The 19,046-nt window shown below is 33.8% G+C and overlaps 2 protein-coding genes across 2 annotated transcripts; one reads left to right on the top strand and one right to left on the bottom strand.

Annotated features, from left to right (window-relative positions):
• The first annotated feature begins 7,767 nt into the window (after positions 1 to 7,767).
• On the top strand, positions 7,768 to 10,613 carry LOC104217134 (ras-related protein RABA5c-like). Its single transcript, XM_009767289.2, has 2 exons — positions 7,768 to 8,213; positions 9,976 to 10,613. The coding sequence occupies exons 1-2, from the start codon at positions 7,880 to 7,882 to the stop codon at positions 10,290 to 10,292; spliced, it is 651 nt and encodes a 216-aa protein (XP_009765591.1). The 5' UTR covers positions 7,768 to 7,879; the 3' UTR covers positions 10,293 to 10,613.
• Positions 10,614 to 15,427: 4,814 nt separating this feature from the next.
• Positions 15,428 to 18,405, bottom strand: LOC104217133 (cytochrome b561 and DOMON domain-containing protein At3g25290-like). Its single transcript, XM_009767288.2, has 3 exons — positions 17,696 to 18,405; positions 16,853 to 17,101; positions 15,428 to 16,073 (listed from the first exon to the last, which is right to left on the bottom strand). Exons 1-3 carry the CDS (start codon positions 18,314 to 18,316, stop codon positions 15,759 to 15,761), a joined length of 1,185 nt encoding a protein of 394 aa, XP_009765590.1. The 5' UTR covers positions 18,317 to 18,405; the 3' UTR covers positions 15,428 to 15,758.
• Between the last annotated feature and the right edge of the window lie 641 nt (positions 18,406 to 19,046).

Here is a 19,046-nt window from a genome sequence, read left to right as displayed (position 1 = left end):
AACACCATGAATTAGCATAAATCAATGTACTTCACATTCGGAATCTACGAAACACGAGTAGAATATGAGGCGATATACATATAAATATATATATATATATATATATATATATATATATATATATATATATATATATATATATATATATATATATATATATATACTTTAAGCTAAATATCAACACCCCACACTTAGATCCTTGCTCGTCCTCGAGCAATGAGACTATCAACTACACCCCAATAACGTACACATCTCAACTAGAGAGGATCCTTTAATTTTTAACCATACACTCTACCCTTGACTATGATCGGTACCGGCAATCAAGCACGAACATACAAATTTCACATTGTTCTCGTTTCAAACATGCCTAAGTATAACCATTTCAATTCAATCAATTCAAACAACTTATCCATAACCGCACTACCTCAAGAGTCGACTCGTTACCACTAAGCACCCGCAACTAGGGGTGGGCATCGGTCGGTTAGATTCGGTTTTGTAGAATTTCGGTTCTATCAATTCAGTTTTCGGTTTGTAATTTTAATAACCAAAACCGAACCATAATAACTTCGGTTCGATTTTCGATTTCAAGCTATGGCAAAAATAGTACGAAACAACCAAAATATATTACTATGTGACTTCTAAGGTGTACGAAAACAGATTACTATGTACAAATAGATTAGCAATTTTTTTTTGATAAACGTATGAAATTTCCCAAAAATAAAAATGACCGGAGGATAATTTAGGTGTGAGGCCATGAGGGAGGCCACCAGACGGTAGCGGGAACCAACGGAAAATTAGCTTTGTGCGAAATTCTTATCTGCTAAAGGGCAAATTCCTCCATAATATACCAAAAATAACAACAACAACAACAACAACAACAACAACAACAACCCAGTGTAATCCTACAAGTGGGGTATGGGGAGGGTAATATGTACGCAGACCTTACCTCTACCCCGAGGGGCATTTAATATACCAAAAATAAACGAACATTTAAATTTTTTAGCAAATTATTAAAAGAATGGCTACTCTTTCTCTGTCTTCATCTTCATCAGTTAAACTAAAGGAAATCGCCACTTTTCATTCTTTCCCAGCAAATGCAAAATTTTTATCAAATTTTTGTACCCCATGTACGAAACATTGCCCTTGGCAAGTTGCATTTTTCTTTTGGATTTCTCACCGTCAGGCGTCAGCTACTTATTGCAGAGGTCCGAAATTTGGTTTTTCGGTTTAACCGAAAATCGAACTATTAAAACCGATCACTGAACCGAACATCGAATTTTTTAAAATTATAAACCGCAAACCGACCGAATAAACCGAAACCTAAAACCGAATAAATTGAATTTTTCGGTTCGACCAATTTTTTCGGTTCGGTCGGTATTATGTCCTCCCCTACCCGTAACTCGCGCACTCACCCAACAAGAGAAGTTTACAACATTAACAATCTTTCATGAGATCATGTGCCCGCATCAACAAACAAAAGACTGAAAATAGAATAGTCCACACATTCAAGCATGCCTTTGAGCATAATTTAAGGACATCATTGAACAAAATTCGCACACTCTCATAAAGAATTTTATGTGCATCCTGTGGTTGTACCATAAGCTTTCCCGGAGTGTACATCTCTATTAATCTAAGCTAGCCAAATCTAGGATAAATTAGGACTTTAAGGTTATAGTGTAGGCTAAGGGACATGTAGGATACATTTAGGAATATGGACTAACTTTCCTAAGCACTTTAATAGACTACACTCACAATTCGAGCACATATTCTTCTCAACTAATTCACTCGCCAAAAACCATATACAACATTGCCTTTTTTCAATTAAGAACTTCTATACTCCCACTAGCATGCATTAGTAAGATTAGGAGTTGTGCGTTTTTATATATTATTTGAACTATTTTTTTCCTTTCTTGCAATTTTTTTTCTTTTTCTCTTTTTTTTCTACACACACTCTATACATTAAAGTTCATCGGCTAGTGACCTTTTTTTCACAACGTTAGTGCGCCTTAATGGCCCTTTCATGGTTCCACTCGAAAGCTACTCCCAAACTTGCTTCTTTTAGCGACTAAGTGTCTTAGGAGATAAAGGTTCAACAATCTCCCATTAATAACAAAATAGGGGTGCAACTTGTAATGTGACTGTCAAAGAAAAGGTCTATAGGCTCAAGCAAGAAACGCCTACGTCATCTCCTAGACTAGCACAACTTACTGATTTCGCTTCAATCAACACACAGGGCAAGTTCTAGACTACACGGGATAAAACAGACGATCATAAATCCTCACACACACATTGCACGTGACTTAATCAAGACGATTTTGTTCACCTCTCAAGTCAAGCAAGCACATATAGTTGAGAAATTTTGAGCAATATTGCACTATGTGGCATACAAGTCAAACAACCAAGAAAAGGCATCACATAGTAGGCTATTTATTTTACTCATCACAATTCAAATCAAATGTACGGGAAGACAGACCGCATGCTGTAGCCTAATGTGCCAACACTAAGCACGTCAATAGGTACCTCAGAGCAACTTAACTTCTTCCTATTCTACTCCTAAAAAAAGTATCGGGTTCGAGCTACACCCATAAAAAAGAACCTGTGCCTAAAGAAAAACCAAGGTATCCTACCAAACTAAAATCTTTTTTTTAGTATTTTTTTAATCGGCCTTTAATCCCTCAAGAAAATTGTCCAAAAGTTCCATCGTCGGAAAAATTCCGAGCTTTTTTTGATATTTTTTTCTTTTCTCAATTTTTATTTTTTTAATTACAAAAATCACTACAATAATAAAGAGTACTACAATTAAGTTAGGATAGCACAGAAAATCACCCAGACAATCTTCTCACCTCATACTTAATATTGTGCAATGTCTTCAATGCACATAATATATAACAAGAAGGTAAAAGAGATTCCCTGGTAGGCCAAAGGTTGGAGTATTAGCAGCTCACGAGATACTCAGACTTCTCCAGGTATGATCCTTTGTATTGGCACCCCACGCTTAGTTCCAACTGCCTACTCGATTTTACGTACTTCCTGTTAGCTTTGACTCAATGTTTCTACTCCTACAAAAATATAAAAACAACACTACAACGATAACACAATAAAAAATAAACAAAAATAAAAATAAAAATAAAATAAAGTTGGATTGCCTCCCAATAAGAGATTGATTTAACGTCGTGGTACGACGCCATCAGTTTCACCACTTTTCCTTCCACTTTGAGGATATACTCCCACATATGCTCGAATGGATCAATTTTCATGTCACCAATCAAACACAATATTAAAAAGTGTTTAGAATGAGGTCCAATGTGTTTCAACTCTAGAATCACTTCACTTTTAACATCCTCACTTTTACAAACTTCGTCAACCTTGGCATCATCAACAAAATTTTGGTCGAATAGCTGGAATTCCTCTTTTTGCTCCATAAGCTGGCTAGTATCCACAACAATTTATTGGTGGGCATCAGACGCCTCAACCTTTTTAGTCAATTGAGTCTGCAAGTCATGGATATCCGAGTCAAATTGGTCTATCTCTTGCTTGAGATCAGTTCTTCCTTCTATCAATTGTTCTGCCATATTTGAAAGACCATCATGGAGAAACTCATGAAATTTTATTGAGCTTGTTCCTCTAGTCAAGATTGGCTCACTATATCTGCTTCTTCAAAATTATCTTCTTGTGGGAACTCCCTTTTTAGCCACTTCTTCTGTCTCGGCCTTTATTCTCATGATTGTTGCACTAATTCTTTGTATAGCCTTTTAATTTTTATCTTGTTGCTTGGCTACTTGCCTCACCATGTCCATAATACAAGGCAACACATTCCACATCCTCCACTTCATTGCTCCTATCAAACTCATAAACATTATTAGAAATATCATAATAAAGGCTTAGAAAAGGGTAAAAAGAATTAGGACAACCATGCCAATGACCACCTTGTCAACCACACACATTACAAAAAATTCACTTATAAGATTGAGATTCACAATGTTGTCACAAGTGTGGTCCTCCACAATAAGGACATGGATCACCAAAATAAGAATAACCAATATTCGACCAATTCTCATTTGATGATGCAATAAAAAAAGATAATAAAATATTAAACTAAACTAACATTTAAAAACATGAATAGATAAAAGTAAAAGTCTAATCTAGAAAAACAGTTAATTTCTAAGTGCCCGAGAACAACGCCAAAAACTTGTTGCTCCGAAACACATACGCAAATATACACGGTCGACAAGTAATATAGGATTGTAAGTCCAGATAACGTATCCACAGGGACTTGTGATTAACTATTTACTAAATTAAACTAAGACAATTAATCTATTCAAGCGATTTTCTAAAGATTACTAACTACAACTAATCTAGAGTAGCAAACTAAGAAATTAAAGAAACAAGTTGGAGAAAGACACGAATTCAATGAGAGACGATATTCTAGAGCTATGGGTTGACTAACAATCCCGTTGAGTCTTTCACTTAAATTGTCTAATTAATTTATCTGGTTTATTGATTGATAAGGTTAATATTACTCGTAGTATTCTCTGAAATTCTACTCGCCTATTCAAGCTAACTTAACACATATTCCTATGGAATTAGGATTAACAAGAACGCATTAATAATTCCTGTATAATAACCAAGAAAGGCGATTGGGTATATCCCTATCATAACCACAAATCCGTTCCCGATACTTAGGTTCAAGATCTCGTTCTACTCAATCTTATATGCAATCTGGAATTTTCTTTCCCGAGTTCAATCTCATATTCGTAGATAGTATTCAATTGGTGATCAAACAATCAAATAATTAAGCGCAAGATTTAATAAATAAGTCAATATGATAAAATAATAAGAATAATTCAAGTTTCAAACTACAATGTTCATGTAGCACCCAAACTTCTAGAACTATAAACTATGAGATTAAAGGAAGAGAAGATGAAGAAAAACTGAGGATCCTCGCTCTCGATTGTTCCGTGTTTGTGTTTTCCTCTCAAAGTGGTGCCCCCCTCCAAAATAGGTTTAGACTTGCTTTCATACAAGTTAGGGGTGTCTTGGGTCGAAATAACCTTGTTCCGGACGAAGTAGGATACTTTCCCGTCACCCGGCGCCTAGGGTAGCATGGGGCGCTAGCCCTGGTGCTAGAATTTTTTAGGTTCTGGAAACTAGGCCACATGTAGCGCCCTATGCTACCTGTGGTGCTACAAATGACCTTTTTTCAATTTTGCTCCTTTTTGGCCCTAATTTCGCACCTTCCACCCTATATTGCCTTCGGACGGATGATTCATACACATAAAAACACCACGAATTAACATAAATCAATACATTTCACATTCGGAATCTACGAAACACGAGTAAAATGTGAGGCGATATATATATATATATATGCCTTAAACAAAATATCAACTAATATTCTAATCCCTGCAGTAACTAAATGATACTTAAACAGGAAGGTGTTCATACTCGCAAATATTAATTTCACGAGAGTGTCAGAAAATTCTGAGAAATTTTGTTATCAATAAAATCGAGTAAGAAGTTCTAAAATGTCTTAAAATGAGCATGCGCATATAAAATGGGTATATAATTTTCTTATTTAATCTTGGAAAGGGAACAAATTAGTAGGTAAAACATAGCTTCTTTTTTTTGGTCTCTCACTCGATATCCAATATCTCTGTCGAGCTCGATTTAATTCGAATTCGTGCCGGAATATCTTATATTAGGAATAAAGTGATCCTTAACAAAAATAATTATATGCTCAATATTCGAACCCGAAATCTCTAATTAAGGACGAAAGATTGCTATGCAGATTCAAAAGAAAGTACAAAAAGGTGAATTTGGATATCATAAATCTATGGATGTGGCTTGGAGTTGATAAAAGGAAAGGTGGGGTGGTTCGGCTTTGTAAGTTATTGATGTCTTTGTTTTGCGCGCGTGTCTGAAAGGGCACGCTTCCAATTATAGTCCATTATTTCATCCATTTTATGTGTTTAATTCATTGGACACGAAATTTATTACTACTTTCTTTGTTTTTTCATGTGGAGGTAAACTATTTGATACAATAATAATAATAATAATAATAATAATAATAATAATAATATACTCCCTCCGATCCAAAATAAGTAATTTTTTGGCCTTTTTCTTGTAGTTCAAAATAAGTGATTTTTTCAGATTTTAAGAATGAATTAATTATTTTTTTCCTACATTGTTCTTGGAGTAACTAGTGTTGGAATATGTGTTAGGAGTGTTTATGTGAAATAGTAAAGGTTAATATGGTCAATTCCATTGCTAATTAATGCAAAAAAGTGAATTTCTTAATCTGTGTAAAAATATCCAAAAAATCACTTATTTTGGACCGGAGGGAGTACTAAGTATGATCCTATAAATGAGATTAGAGACTTTACTACTATCTTGTATGAGGTAAAAAAATTATTTTCAATAATAATAATAAGGAAAAGAGAGAATAGATGTTTTAATTAGAACCACGTTCTCTCATAGAAAAGAGAGAAATTGCTCGACTACTTATTGACCTTCTATCTTAATACTTGCTTTCATGCTCTCCTATCTAGAGTCGTGCCCTCGATGAGCTGAAGATATGTTATATCTAATCACCTCTCACTAGTTATTCTTCGGTTACTTCTACCTCTCCTTATACCTATCACTGCAAACCTCTCACATCTCCTTACCGAACATCTTTGCTCATTTTCTTCACATCCCCAAACCACGTCAGCCTCACTTCTCTCATCTTGTCTATCATGGATGTCTCTCCCATCTTGCCTCGTATATTTTTATTTTCTAATCTTATCTCTCCTAGTATACTCATATATTTATTTAAGCATTTTAATTTTCGCTCCTTTCAAATATGAAGCTTAAATTAAAGTTAATGGTTTTTAAAATTTATAGTTTAAAATATATTATAAATACTTGTTTGATTATAAATCATCTAAATGAGAATATAATATGAGGTTTAAACTTAATTTGTTCAGATATAACAATGTGATATTCCTGAGAAGACAAGTGTCGTCATCTAATTATCTTAAACTAAATGCGTTTATATCAATGGAACAGATACCATTTGAACCTTGTTGTTTTGCACTCTCATCTTAAAGTGAATATCATTAAGAATAAAATAATAATATTAAAATTAAAAAGTTAACATTCTTACTTAAATAAATTAAAAATAAAAAGTAAGACACGTAGATTATTGAGCAAGTAGAAACCTCAATTATGTACTCCCTCGTCCCAATTTATGTGATGCACTTTGTTTAATCTATTTTAAAAAATACATTTTTGTATTTTAAATAATATAATTTTAAAGTCTTCATTTATTTTAATCCATACAAATAATTATAGCTTATTTTAAAATGACAAATTTTAAAAATAATTCCTTAAATTTTATGTCCAATAAATTAATCGCATAAAATTAGACGGATGAAGTAGTATATAAAATTGAACAAAGACTAACCCATAATTTTGTCGGTGAATCAAACCCCGATTAATGCACTTTTTAAATGTAAAATAAAAACTAATAAGAGGAAAAACTGGCGCGTAAGTTGGCAAAAAGTAGCAATTTATTACGTAGACCTTATCCCTGTCCTAGGGTAGAGAGACTGTTTCCAAATAGATCCCGGCATCCTTCCCTCCAAGAACTTACCACTTTGCTCTTGGGGAGACTCGAACTCACGACCTCTCGGTTGGAAGTAGGTTTGCTTGCACACAAGACATAACATAAGGTCCACTCATCATATCATTAAAAACCTTTCTTAAATTCTCTCTCAGTTTACCCACCTTCCATTTTCTCGAACATCTCAAAATATCAACTCCCAAAAAAAAAAAAAAATTTTTTTTACCCCAAATAACAAGATCTATTTCTACAGTATACTCTACTAATCAAACAGTTATGGATTCATCAGATGATGATATTGAAGAATACCTTTTCAAGATTGTAATAATAGGTGATTCAGCTGTTGGAAAATCAAATTTATTATCAAGATATGCTAGAGATGAGTTCAACTTGCATTCAAAAGCAACAATTGGAGTTGAGTTTCAGACCCAAGTTCTTGAAATTAATGGTAAAGAAGTTAAAGCTCAGATTTGGGATACTGCTGGTCAAGAAAGGTTTAGAGCTGTAACTTCTGCTTATTATCGTGGTGCTTTTGGTGCATTACTTGTTTATGATATTAGTCGGAGAAGTACTTTTGAAAGTGTTACTAGGTGGCTTGATGAGCTTAATAGTAAGTTATCTCGTACAATTTTGTTTCAATTTATGTGTCTTACTTCTATTTTTAGTAGTAACTCTTTAGTTCTAACATTTCACACGATATGTTTGAGACTACAAGATCCAAAAATGGCACTTTGATACATTGTATAATTTTTAGTCTATGATTGTAATATTCAAAAGTATTCTTTACTTTCTTAAACTGTGCTTAGTGAGCATCATATAAATTGGGACGGATTAAGTATGAAAGGAAGAGACTTTTTGACATATAAAAAATATTTTTATAATCTTGTGGTCTTTGTGATGTTATTAAGGGTAAAATAGAACAATTAAATTTAGAGAGCTTCTAAATATAGGAAAGTGTCAATCTTTGGGTAATTGGTAAAATGTGCCATGTCACCAGAACGTCATGAATTCGAGCTGTGGAAACAGGCTCATGCAAAAATACATGGCAAGACTGCGTACCATAGACCCTTGTGGTCCGGCTCTTCCCGGCCCCGCGTAAAGCAGGAACTTAGTGCATCGGGTTGCTTTTTTTTTTTTCTAAAGTTAAAAAGCAGCTTTTATTAGTCTTTCTAAAGTTTTATATTGCTGCTACACATGGGAAATAAGAGACTTGGAAATGTAACAGATAATTTAATTTTTGTTGAGAGATTATGACAAATTGATTTGCTTATTGCTTGTACTTTTGATTGGTATCGGCATGTATTTGAGAATGTGGGATTCAGGCGTACCGTTTATACTGGAAATGAGATTGCGCTGAAAATAAAAAATGTGGGTCTGAGTCTGCTAGTTTTGGATGTTTTTTAATAAGGGGATATCGTGAGAAAGATTGCTATTTTTCTGTAATTGGCTAATGTTGATGGTTATATCAGATTGTTAGCAGGGTCTTCATTTCTGAGCAACTAGGATCTGGTTTTCCAGCATATTTTGGTATCACTTTCATCTGTGTCTGATGAGGGCTAGTCTTGTTGTTCACATAATATAAGAATCATTTTGTTACCATTGTTGTGTATCGATAAATTCTCCCAATAGGGGTATGAGTTTGGTGTTTTACTAGTATGTTTAGTTGTTTACCTGTCCGTTATTCCAGTTTCTGTTCCCGGGATACCTGGAGATGTTCGTCTTTTTCTTGGCGTCTGAATTAAAAGGAACATGTGCTTTCTTCACCTGACAAAAGACGTCTAAGTGCTTGCATATTTGGTGATTACCATTTGAACTGTTGCTTCATGTTATAATATATATTTTGCAGCTTTGTTAATTAACTGTATTAATGCTGGGCATGTGTGGCGGAGTTCTTTGAACTTTTTTGAAAAATAAAAAATAAAACCGATGTGGAAATCAAGTGGAACGCGAACGCACCTAACTAATTAACATGGCCTCTTTTTTCCTTCAAAATGTGTTGAAATATTGATACTCCATACAGTAATGCATCTTAGATTTGCTTGAGCACGGTTCACCTGAGCTGCACTCATACGGTGTAGTAGTTACATCCTTAATTACTTAATAGTAGCATAGTTCTTAAGTGTACACTAAAGTATGATAAGTACTTCCACCCTTCGTTGGCCCTTGCCGCTTTCCTTAACAAGCCCTCGAGCCTGAAACAATCAAAATCTATGGTGTAAATAGGTACTTTTGTTGTGCTGTGATTTTCATTAGCTACCACTCTCTACTTTGGTAGGACCAATTGTTTCAATTATTGCGTTTTCACTTTTATGTTTTATTTTTGTCTGAGGCAGAAGAATAACTAAACTTTTGAAATCTGATGAAACCTGCAGCGCATTGTGATACAACAGTCGCGAAGATGCTGGTAGGGAACAAATGCGATTTGGACAACATTAGGGACGTTAGCATTGAAGAAGGCGCGAAGCTTGCAGAAGCAGAAGGATTATTCTTCATGGAGACATCCGCTTTAGATTCTACGAACGTTAATAAGGCTTTCGAGATTGTCATACGTGAAATCTATAGCAATGTCAGCCGAAAGGTCTTGAATTCGGATTCCTACAAGGCAGAGTTATCTATTAACAGGGTAAGCCTCGTAAAAGATGACGGAGAAGGATCGAAACGATCTTGGAGCAGTTGTTGCTCAAGATGAGCCCTGCTTCTAACTGATTATATATAGTTTGTTACTCAAGATTAAGAGGTTTTTCAGTATTTATTCATTATTGCTGAAAAGTACAAGGCTCTAGCAGCCATAGCATTTACCAATTTTCTTTGAAGACATTTTTACGAGAGCTGAGAAAGCAAAACAAAACAAAACAAAAAGCCTTTCTTTCTTACTCTTCTTGTTGTACTTCTACTAGGAATTTCATGTTCTTGGTTTAGTTTCAACTCTGAATTGAGGTTTGATTTGTTTGAAGGAGTAGGGAAAGAGTAAAGAATTGGATGACAGTTATAGTTGTGTTTTTTTCTAAAAAGAAAATTAAATGTAGTATTCACGGGTTCGAGCCGTGGAAATAGCCTCTTGCAGAAATGCAGGGTGAGACTGCGTACAATAGACTTTTGTGATCGGACCTTTTCTCGAACCCCGCGCATAGCGTAAGAGTGCTAGAGGATTACGTGTATTTTTAATATTGTGGTTGGAGGGATACGCTGAGTGTTAGACATGTATTGTAAGTATTCTATTTGAAAGTTGTTAACATGTCTGAATTGTTTATTCTTGTACTCAATTTTATCGACCAGTGTTTGACTTCCTAAGCACCCTATATATCAACGGCTTTGCCGAGAAGTTTTATTGTGTGCGTCACACTGACATTAGTTGTATTAGGTTTCAATTTGTCTCATAAATTTGTGGACCCCAATCTTATACTTCTGGGTTCACAAAATTATGAGACAAAAAAAAAATGCCTTATACAACTAGTATCAGTTGTATGAGATACAAAATAAAATTTTCTGGCTTTGCCTATCTTATATTAATCTGATATTTATTAATAGAAAAAAATACATACAATATATAGATGTATACGTATGTAGAAAGAGAGGTACAGCTAATAATCTGCAATATTTCCAAAACTAAGTGTTAATTTTACATCGAGTAATTTGAGTATTTACCATAGTGTTCGGACCAACTTTTATACACCTCGACCAATTCACGGAATACTCAATACCTCTCACCAGCACATGCATCAGGTAATTAATTATGTCCCCCAACGGTTGGACAGAAAGGAAGAAATCATCTAGTTTTGCTTCCGTCGAAATTTGAACTTGTTATATTATGATTCTCAAACTACTTCGTTGACCACTAGGCCACACTCTTCGATGATTTTAGCAGTGGAAGTAAGAAAACGGAGAAAAAGAGGATGCTCCAGAAAACAATGGGAAAAGCAGGAATTGGCATCATTGGGATAGTATAAAAGTACAAAGAATGATGGCATCATATTCTGATATTGCTCTTCATAAGAGGTATGAGAATAGCAGAGACTACTTCAAGCATTGCAATACAGAATTTGTGGGGGTGCGACGAACAAAGTCCCACATTGGTAGCTGAAAAGATTGGAAGCTTACAGATATGGTGATTTCTTTTTGAGAAAACTGTGCGAGCTTGATCCAAAACGGACAATATCACACCATATTAAGAGTATATACGAACTAGTTTAGCCATTTAAGTAACAAAGATTATTTCGTTTGAGCCACAAAGTACAAAATATTCAATGCAGAAAGCAGTCTTTTAAGTAGAATGGCGATTTCAAAAAAGGTGCAATATTCGATTATCGCAAGATATTTTTCTCATTCTAATTAAACATTTTTCTCTTTTCCTCCCAAAAATAGGATCTTTGGAATTAAATCATTAAAAATTTTAAGAAAATCATGGCTAATTAAGCTTGATGTAAATTTAACGTTGTTAGAAGTGAAAAATTTTTGGTTAGTCTTTGGGGGGCAAGTTGCACAGATAGCCATTCTCACATCTCAGGGATGCTATTTAGAGATTAGCCAATATTTATTTTGTCCTGAAATTTTAAACTAATAATCCTAACTTCACGACAATTCAGAATATTTTGTCCTGAAAAATTGAACTGAAAACCTGAAATTCAGGATATAGTGGCTAATTTCTAAATAGCAATCCTTTAGAGTGGCTACCTGGTGTCATTTCTACTAGTTATTTGAGGGGAAGTTTTCTACATTTGGGCTTCGGCTAATTGCTCTTGGGCTATCAAAAGCCATCTTTTTCTAGTTCTAATGCTTCAAAAACCATATACTCCAGTAATTATAGAAGAACAAAGAGAATAAAACAAGATTAATCATGGTTGATCAATCATTAAGCATTAAGCAATTGGGATCCTTTCCCTACACATAATTATGAGGATTCATTAATCATTAAGCAATTGGGTCCCATTCAATTTGTTTTAGACAGGTGTTAAGTATAATTATGACCAAAACAAAGGTCATAATGTTTTAAGGATTTTAATTACTACTCTCTCAGTTCACTTTTACTTTGCACATTTTGACTTTTCACGCCCCTTAAAAAATAATTAATGAAATGCATAATTTACCATGATACCCATATTAATTGATACATATTTTATTGGATTTGAGAAAATGATTTGAAATGAGTAATAAATATTATAGGTATAACAGGAAAAAAAATTTTGTCTTCTCTTAATATGCGTAAAGTGACAAGTAAAAATGAAAATATATTTTTAGTATACATGCCAAGTAAAAGTGAACGGAGTACTAATCAGCATGTGAAATCCGCTAAAATTTATCCATGATCATGTCTTCTGCACGCTCTTTTATCACGTAATTGTGGTTAATTAATATGCATTTTCATCTTATTTACTTCGTCCAATCCATAATAATTAATTTTTTGACATATCCTTTAAGAAAATACTAATTCCTACATAAAGTAAGTTATTTTGACTAAATTACCCTTAATTAAAATTTATATATTGTTAACTTGACATATTGAGTTTTGTAAATAAGGACAAATTTTTTTTTAAAAAAAAAGTTAATTTTTTCTCAATTATGTAACGACACTTATTTTAGATCAAAATAAAAAGGTAAAAAAGTCACATCGTATGGATAGGAGGGAATATCATCTAATCATGCTAAGTTTAACTATCAAATCTGCTTTTATTAGCACAAAAATATATCAACAAGCTTTGATACACTGTCTTCTAGTTTTTTCCTGGAATAGTTGTAGTTCTTGCTATTTTTGTTTCTGAAATTTGATAATTATAAGATTACACTTGCTCTGTGTCCAAGAAAATAATTCTGGATAATAGCATTGATTGTTTTGCATGCATGTGACAATCATGATCATTTCTTCACTTTATCTATATTTATTCTATTTTTTTTGGGGGGGGGGGGTTATTTATTCTATTTTATTTAATTAAAGTTCCTAGAGTAATCAAATCAAGCTATTAAAACTGAGTGTTTGATAAATAAGCAATTTTCTCCTACCATCAAGGAAGTGAAAAGGAAGACCATATTTCTCATTGACAGCTACATCAGAGCAAATTATGTCTTGTCACTTGTGTTAACCTAATATAAGACAAACAACTTTCTTGTTAGGTCAAAAAGAGACTTAATTACCTACCACTTTGATGATTAATGTCTTAAACATCAGCATGTTTTAACATATTTTATTTATTAACGAAGTAGTTTACGTACACACTATCCTTCCAAAATCCTATGTGAATATATATATACTGAATATGTTGTTGTTGTTGTTGTTGTTGTTGTTGTTACGTTGTCGTCGTCGTCGTCGTCGTTGTAGTTATCCGTTGTACGAAACATTCCACGTTGACGTAGGGGTTCGTGAGAGGTCGCGCTCCAAGAGATATTTTGCAGGCAATCTACCCTGATGTAAGTCGTTAGTAGCTGATTCTACGCTCAAAATATCACCTATAAATCACACAAAAATAATTTTATTGTTGCGTCAAAGTTCCTATTTTATTTATTTTTTGTGTCAAAGTAGATTTATTTTGGAAAGTAACACCAAGTCAATTTGATATATAGACAGAAGTTCACAATAAACTTTGACAAGAGTTGAAACTAAACGTTATATAAAATCTTAATCTATGTTTATAGATTACTTATTGATAAAAAAAATTACATTTGTCCTCAAAACAGTCAATTGCAGAAATATATAATTATGTTTTACGTTATTTGTTAGCTTCAGTATTACCAACTACAGAAGCTACAACTGAGGTTTCATAGTTGTAATTACACTTTCACCTAGCCCCTAAAACCTATTAGCGTGGTAATTAATTCTTTTATTTTTGATGTACAAACTTTTTAAGTTAGGACAGAAGGCACGAATTATGAACTATGATCACGTAAAGAAAACAGAAAAGCAAAGAAGTTTGCATGTGAATTTTTGTTAAAATAACACGGGATAGTCAGTTTTCGAACTGGTAATTGAAAAATAGTCAGCATTTGCAAAGTCATCGAAAAATAGTAATTATTTTGCTGCAACGCGGAAAGTTCTAGCATAATATACTGGAGATTAGAACTCCGGCACATTATGAAATTCCAACATGTTATGCTGGAAGTTTACATGTAAAAAATTCGAACTCCAACATATTATGCTGGAATATTTTCGAATTTTGAACAGTATTGTTGTTTAGATTTATCTTTACATAAAAAGTGACTAAATTTCGATTACTTTTGAAATTATGGCTATTTTTCAATTACCAATTGTAAATTTGGCTATTTTTGAATTTCACCCTGAATTTTTGGTTGGTGAATTTGTTTAGCTGACGGGGTTTAAGAAAATAAAAAAACACTTTTGGAATATTTTAAATATATCATAGTAATATTTTAATAATTATAAAAGTTTGCTATTAAAAGTATAATAAAAATGTAAGTTAATTTATTTTTGAATTTAGAAAAGAATCATATTTAACATACTAAAAAGAAAATAGGATCACTATAAACTGAAACAAATAGATTATTAGTTATTTCCAAGAAAAAAACAAGATTGAAAAAGAAAATCTAAGGAAAAACTAGAAAATCAAAGGAACTGAATTAGTTTCGAAAAGAAAATTTGGGGCATAAGACTTTTAACTGAAAATACTAGAATTTTAATAGTTATTCGTTGGTAAAATTCCTATCTTAGCATTTTACATTTGCAAGATAATTCTGCTTTTGATTTTGTATCAAAGATCACTGAGAAAAGTGACTATTATATTTTAGGAAATTAAAGATCAGTTAGAAATTAAAGATAGCTATATTTGCAACTAAACTCCAATCATTTCATATTATTAATAAATATTAAAAAGAAGCAAAAAAACAACAAAAGATACTCTCATAGAGCATGGCTTCTACACAAGAAGAAAATATCAAAATAAATTACAGTCGCAACCAAATTAAATAAATAAATTAGTATTCAGCTAACCACATGAAAACAAATACAGCACATATGAAAAAGGCAGCTCGATACACGAAACGTTACACATTCACACAGCGTAAGGACCGCACCCAGAAAATCAATCTCAAAATTGTACTATAGATATGTGGAGGAGAGAGCTACTTCTTTGTTTTCTGGTTTTCCATTCGGTATACGACATCTGCATTGCAATCTGACTAAATCCGAATTCGCGCACAGGGGAGAACTACTTCAAGAAGTGAGAGGTTGTTGTCTTCCATTTGAACCATTTTGGCCATCATAAAGCTTGTTATTTGATTTTCCAGGCTTCTTTTTAAGTACAATTGTCCAAGTAATGGCTTCTAAAATAAGAGCAATTCCTCCAAGAATTGAAAGGAAAATAATATAAGCCAATTTCCATTTGCTTTCTGGCTGCAAAATCTCAAGACCTTTAAACACATTGATGATTCCTAGAACAAGCACACCATATCCAACTCCATGGTGATACATATTCCAGTAAAATCTGTACTTATGATCCTTCTTTGGCCTCAGAAATAGCGCGAACACCTACAAATTTATGTCGAAATTATGGGATCAGGATTCAAATTTCAATATAAACAAAAAATGCCGGGTAATTTATTCTCATCTGTGTAACTCTTAGCTAGTAGAGTTACGCATTACCTATCTATGCTGGTGGAAGGAAGCAAATACCTGGTGGAATAGTTGAAAAGTGCACAAACTGACTCGAATACTACCATTATAAGTAAATAAAAACACTCCCTTATCTAAATTGATCTTCATGATTCAGTTACAAGTGGGGGTTTGCCATATTTTTTTTGTAGAAATGACACCAGGTAGCTGCTTTAAATGGATGCTATTTAGGAATTAGCCAGTGCGTCCTGAATTGCTTTTAGGAATTAGCCAGTGCGTCCTGAATTGCTTTTTCAGTTCAATTTATCGGGCAAAAATGTCCTAAATTGTCCTGAAGTTGAGATTTTTAGTTTAAAATTTCATGACAAAAAGTAATAGCTAATTTCTAAACAGTGTCCCTGAAAACGGTTATCTATGCACTTGCCCCTTTTTTAGGAATTTGTTACACAAATAGCCGGCCAGATTCAATATTTACTTTTTCTATTCGGTATACATAGATTATTCATTAATGATACATATATTATACATGAATTATATATAAATGATACATGTGCCAGTTATTTTTAGTTTAACATATTAGGTGGGCAACTATTTGGTTAATTCTTTTTTAAGTTTAGATCCAAAAGTTGATAGTCTCCTTTAAATTAAAGAAACTAAAGATAAAGAAGTTAAAGAATTTTAATGTGAAAGTATACCTGAAGAGTTGCAAGAGAGAATAAGGCAATACCAAAATCTCTATGGGAAGTATATTCAATTCCTTTTGATTGATTTCCAAGTTTCAGACCAGTTGCCCAACCAGCAACTCCAATAGTGTAAGATGATAATTGACAAGCAACATGAACATAAAACCACACTGGATCTGCAAATGTTCTTAGATACCTTGCAATCATAATTCCAATTGGAAATAGTATTCCCCAACTCACAACATTCAGAATTCCATGAATCTGTTCACCATAAATTCAAATATCAGAAGCAAATATGGGAAAAAAAAACCGATGAACGAAGCATCCCGCGTTCATACAGGGTCGAGGAAAAGACTGCACTTCAAGGTAGAGGCGGACTATCTGTTATGTTGAGGGGTCACCGAACCCTGTAAACTTCGGCAGAAATCTTGAATATATTTGTATGTATACCTTGAAAATAGTTAATTTAAATCACTTGATATCCTGAATACTAAAAGCCTTTAAGGGCCACTAGTGAACAAAATATTGTTCCTCCGGTGCGTTAAAATCCTAGGTCCGCCTCTGCTTTAAGGGGAATGTGATGTAAAAAAATATAAAAATAAAATAAAAAATTAAACTAACAAACCAAATGAAATTGGCATTTCTTGGCACTCTAGTGGTTGTTAAAGTGGGGTAAAAGTCATAGGCGACCAAAGTTCAAATCCAGTAGATTGAACTTTGATGAGAAAGTCACTAATACCTGTGCTGGTGAGGGATAACAGATATTCGATAAAACAATGATAGTGCGGACAAACTGATCTGCACACTATTGTTAGAAAAAATTGAAATGAAATTTGTACTTGTTGAAGAACTTACATTTCTATTCTTGAGCCTAGAATCCTCAGAACCATTGCTAATACTCTTCCCTTTCATCAAATCAAGTTTTCCCTTAGAATTCAAATTCTCAGGCTGAAAATCATGAATTCCAGGGAATGTCCCATTCAAGACTGAACTTCCTACTTGCCAAACCTGATTCAATTCAGTCATTCCTTCAGGTAATTTTACACTAGCAAAAATTACCATCATTCCATTACTATACATAGCCTCCACATTTGTAACGCGATACGCTAGCTCCCCTGGCACGATGGATTTATACGAATTTAACTTGAACGTTTTCGCGACAATGGAACCATTGGATTGTTTAAACGCGATCAACGCTTGTGTACCAACCATTCCTGTTGCATTTGGATTAATTCCCCAAGCAATCCAACCATCAGGTTTAGTAGGAGTAGCTACAAAGGCTAAATTGAAGGTAAAATCCTTGGAATTGTAATTCCAATGGATGTAACTATTCAAATGTGGTAAGTCATTGCAATGTTCATATAATATGTTCTTTGTAAACTTTTGTGATGTACATGACATGGAATATGACAATTCAGGTTTCAAAATCAAGAACATAAAATATAGGATGACACAACATGTTTGATACAATCCCATGTCTAATGTTCTTGAAATTATTGGAATAACAATCTTCTCTCTTTCTTCTTTTTATGGTTGGGGTGGGGTGGGGTTGGGGGTGGGTGGGGGTGGAGGTTAATAGTATAGTTGGGAATGAGAACTTGTGGTTACCAACTACAAGTGGGAGATATAATGTTGGAGTGTAGCAAATGTATATAAAGGCAATTTCTAGACTTATATAGTAGTAAATTGACTTTGGGAGTGTGACTTTTACCTTACCATATTCATAAGGCAGAGTAGGGTCCTTTTTTATAAGGTGACATGCAACAACAACAACCCAGTATAATCTCACTTAGTGGGTCTGGGGAGGGTAGTGTGTACGCAGATATTACCCCTACCCTGGGGTAGAGAGGCTGTTTCCAAATAGACCATCGGCATCTTTCCCTTCAAGAACTTCCCACTTTGCTCTTGGGTAGACTCGAACTCTCAACCTCTTGGTTGGAAGTGGAGGTTGCTTACCATCAGAACAACCCCTCTTGTCTATAAGGTGACATGATTGGATTCTTTTTCCTTTTTGGTCTTTTTCTTGCTTTGAAATGGATACTTGATATAATTGGTAAATTTGTTGTCATGTGATCAGGAGGTCACATGTTCGAGTCATGGAAATAATCTCTTGCAGAAATGCAAGGTAAGGCCGCGTACAATAGACCCTTGTGATCCGACACTTCTCCGAATCCTGCGAATAGTGGGAGCTTAGTGCACTGGAGTG

The sequence above is a fragment of the Nicotiana sylvestris genome, chromosome 1 (assembly GCF_000393655.2).
Source record: "Nicotiana sylvestris chromosome 1, ASM39365v2, whole genome shotgun sequence".
In the NCBI taxonomy this organism is placed as follows: domain Eukaryota; kingdom Viridiplantae; phylum Streptophyta; class Magnoliopsida; order Solanales; family Solanaceae; genus Nicotiana; species Nicotiana sylvestris.
The sequence above is the reverse complement of the archived record's forward strand: the minus strand, read 5'-3'. Positions and strand labels throughout refer to the sequence as shown.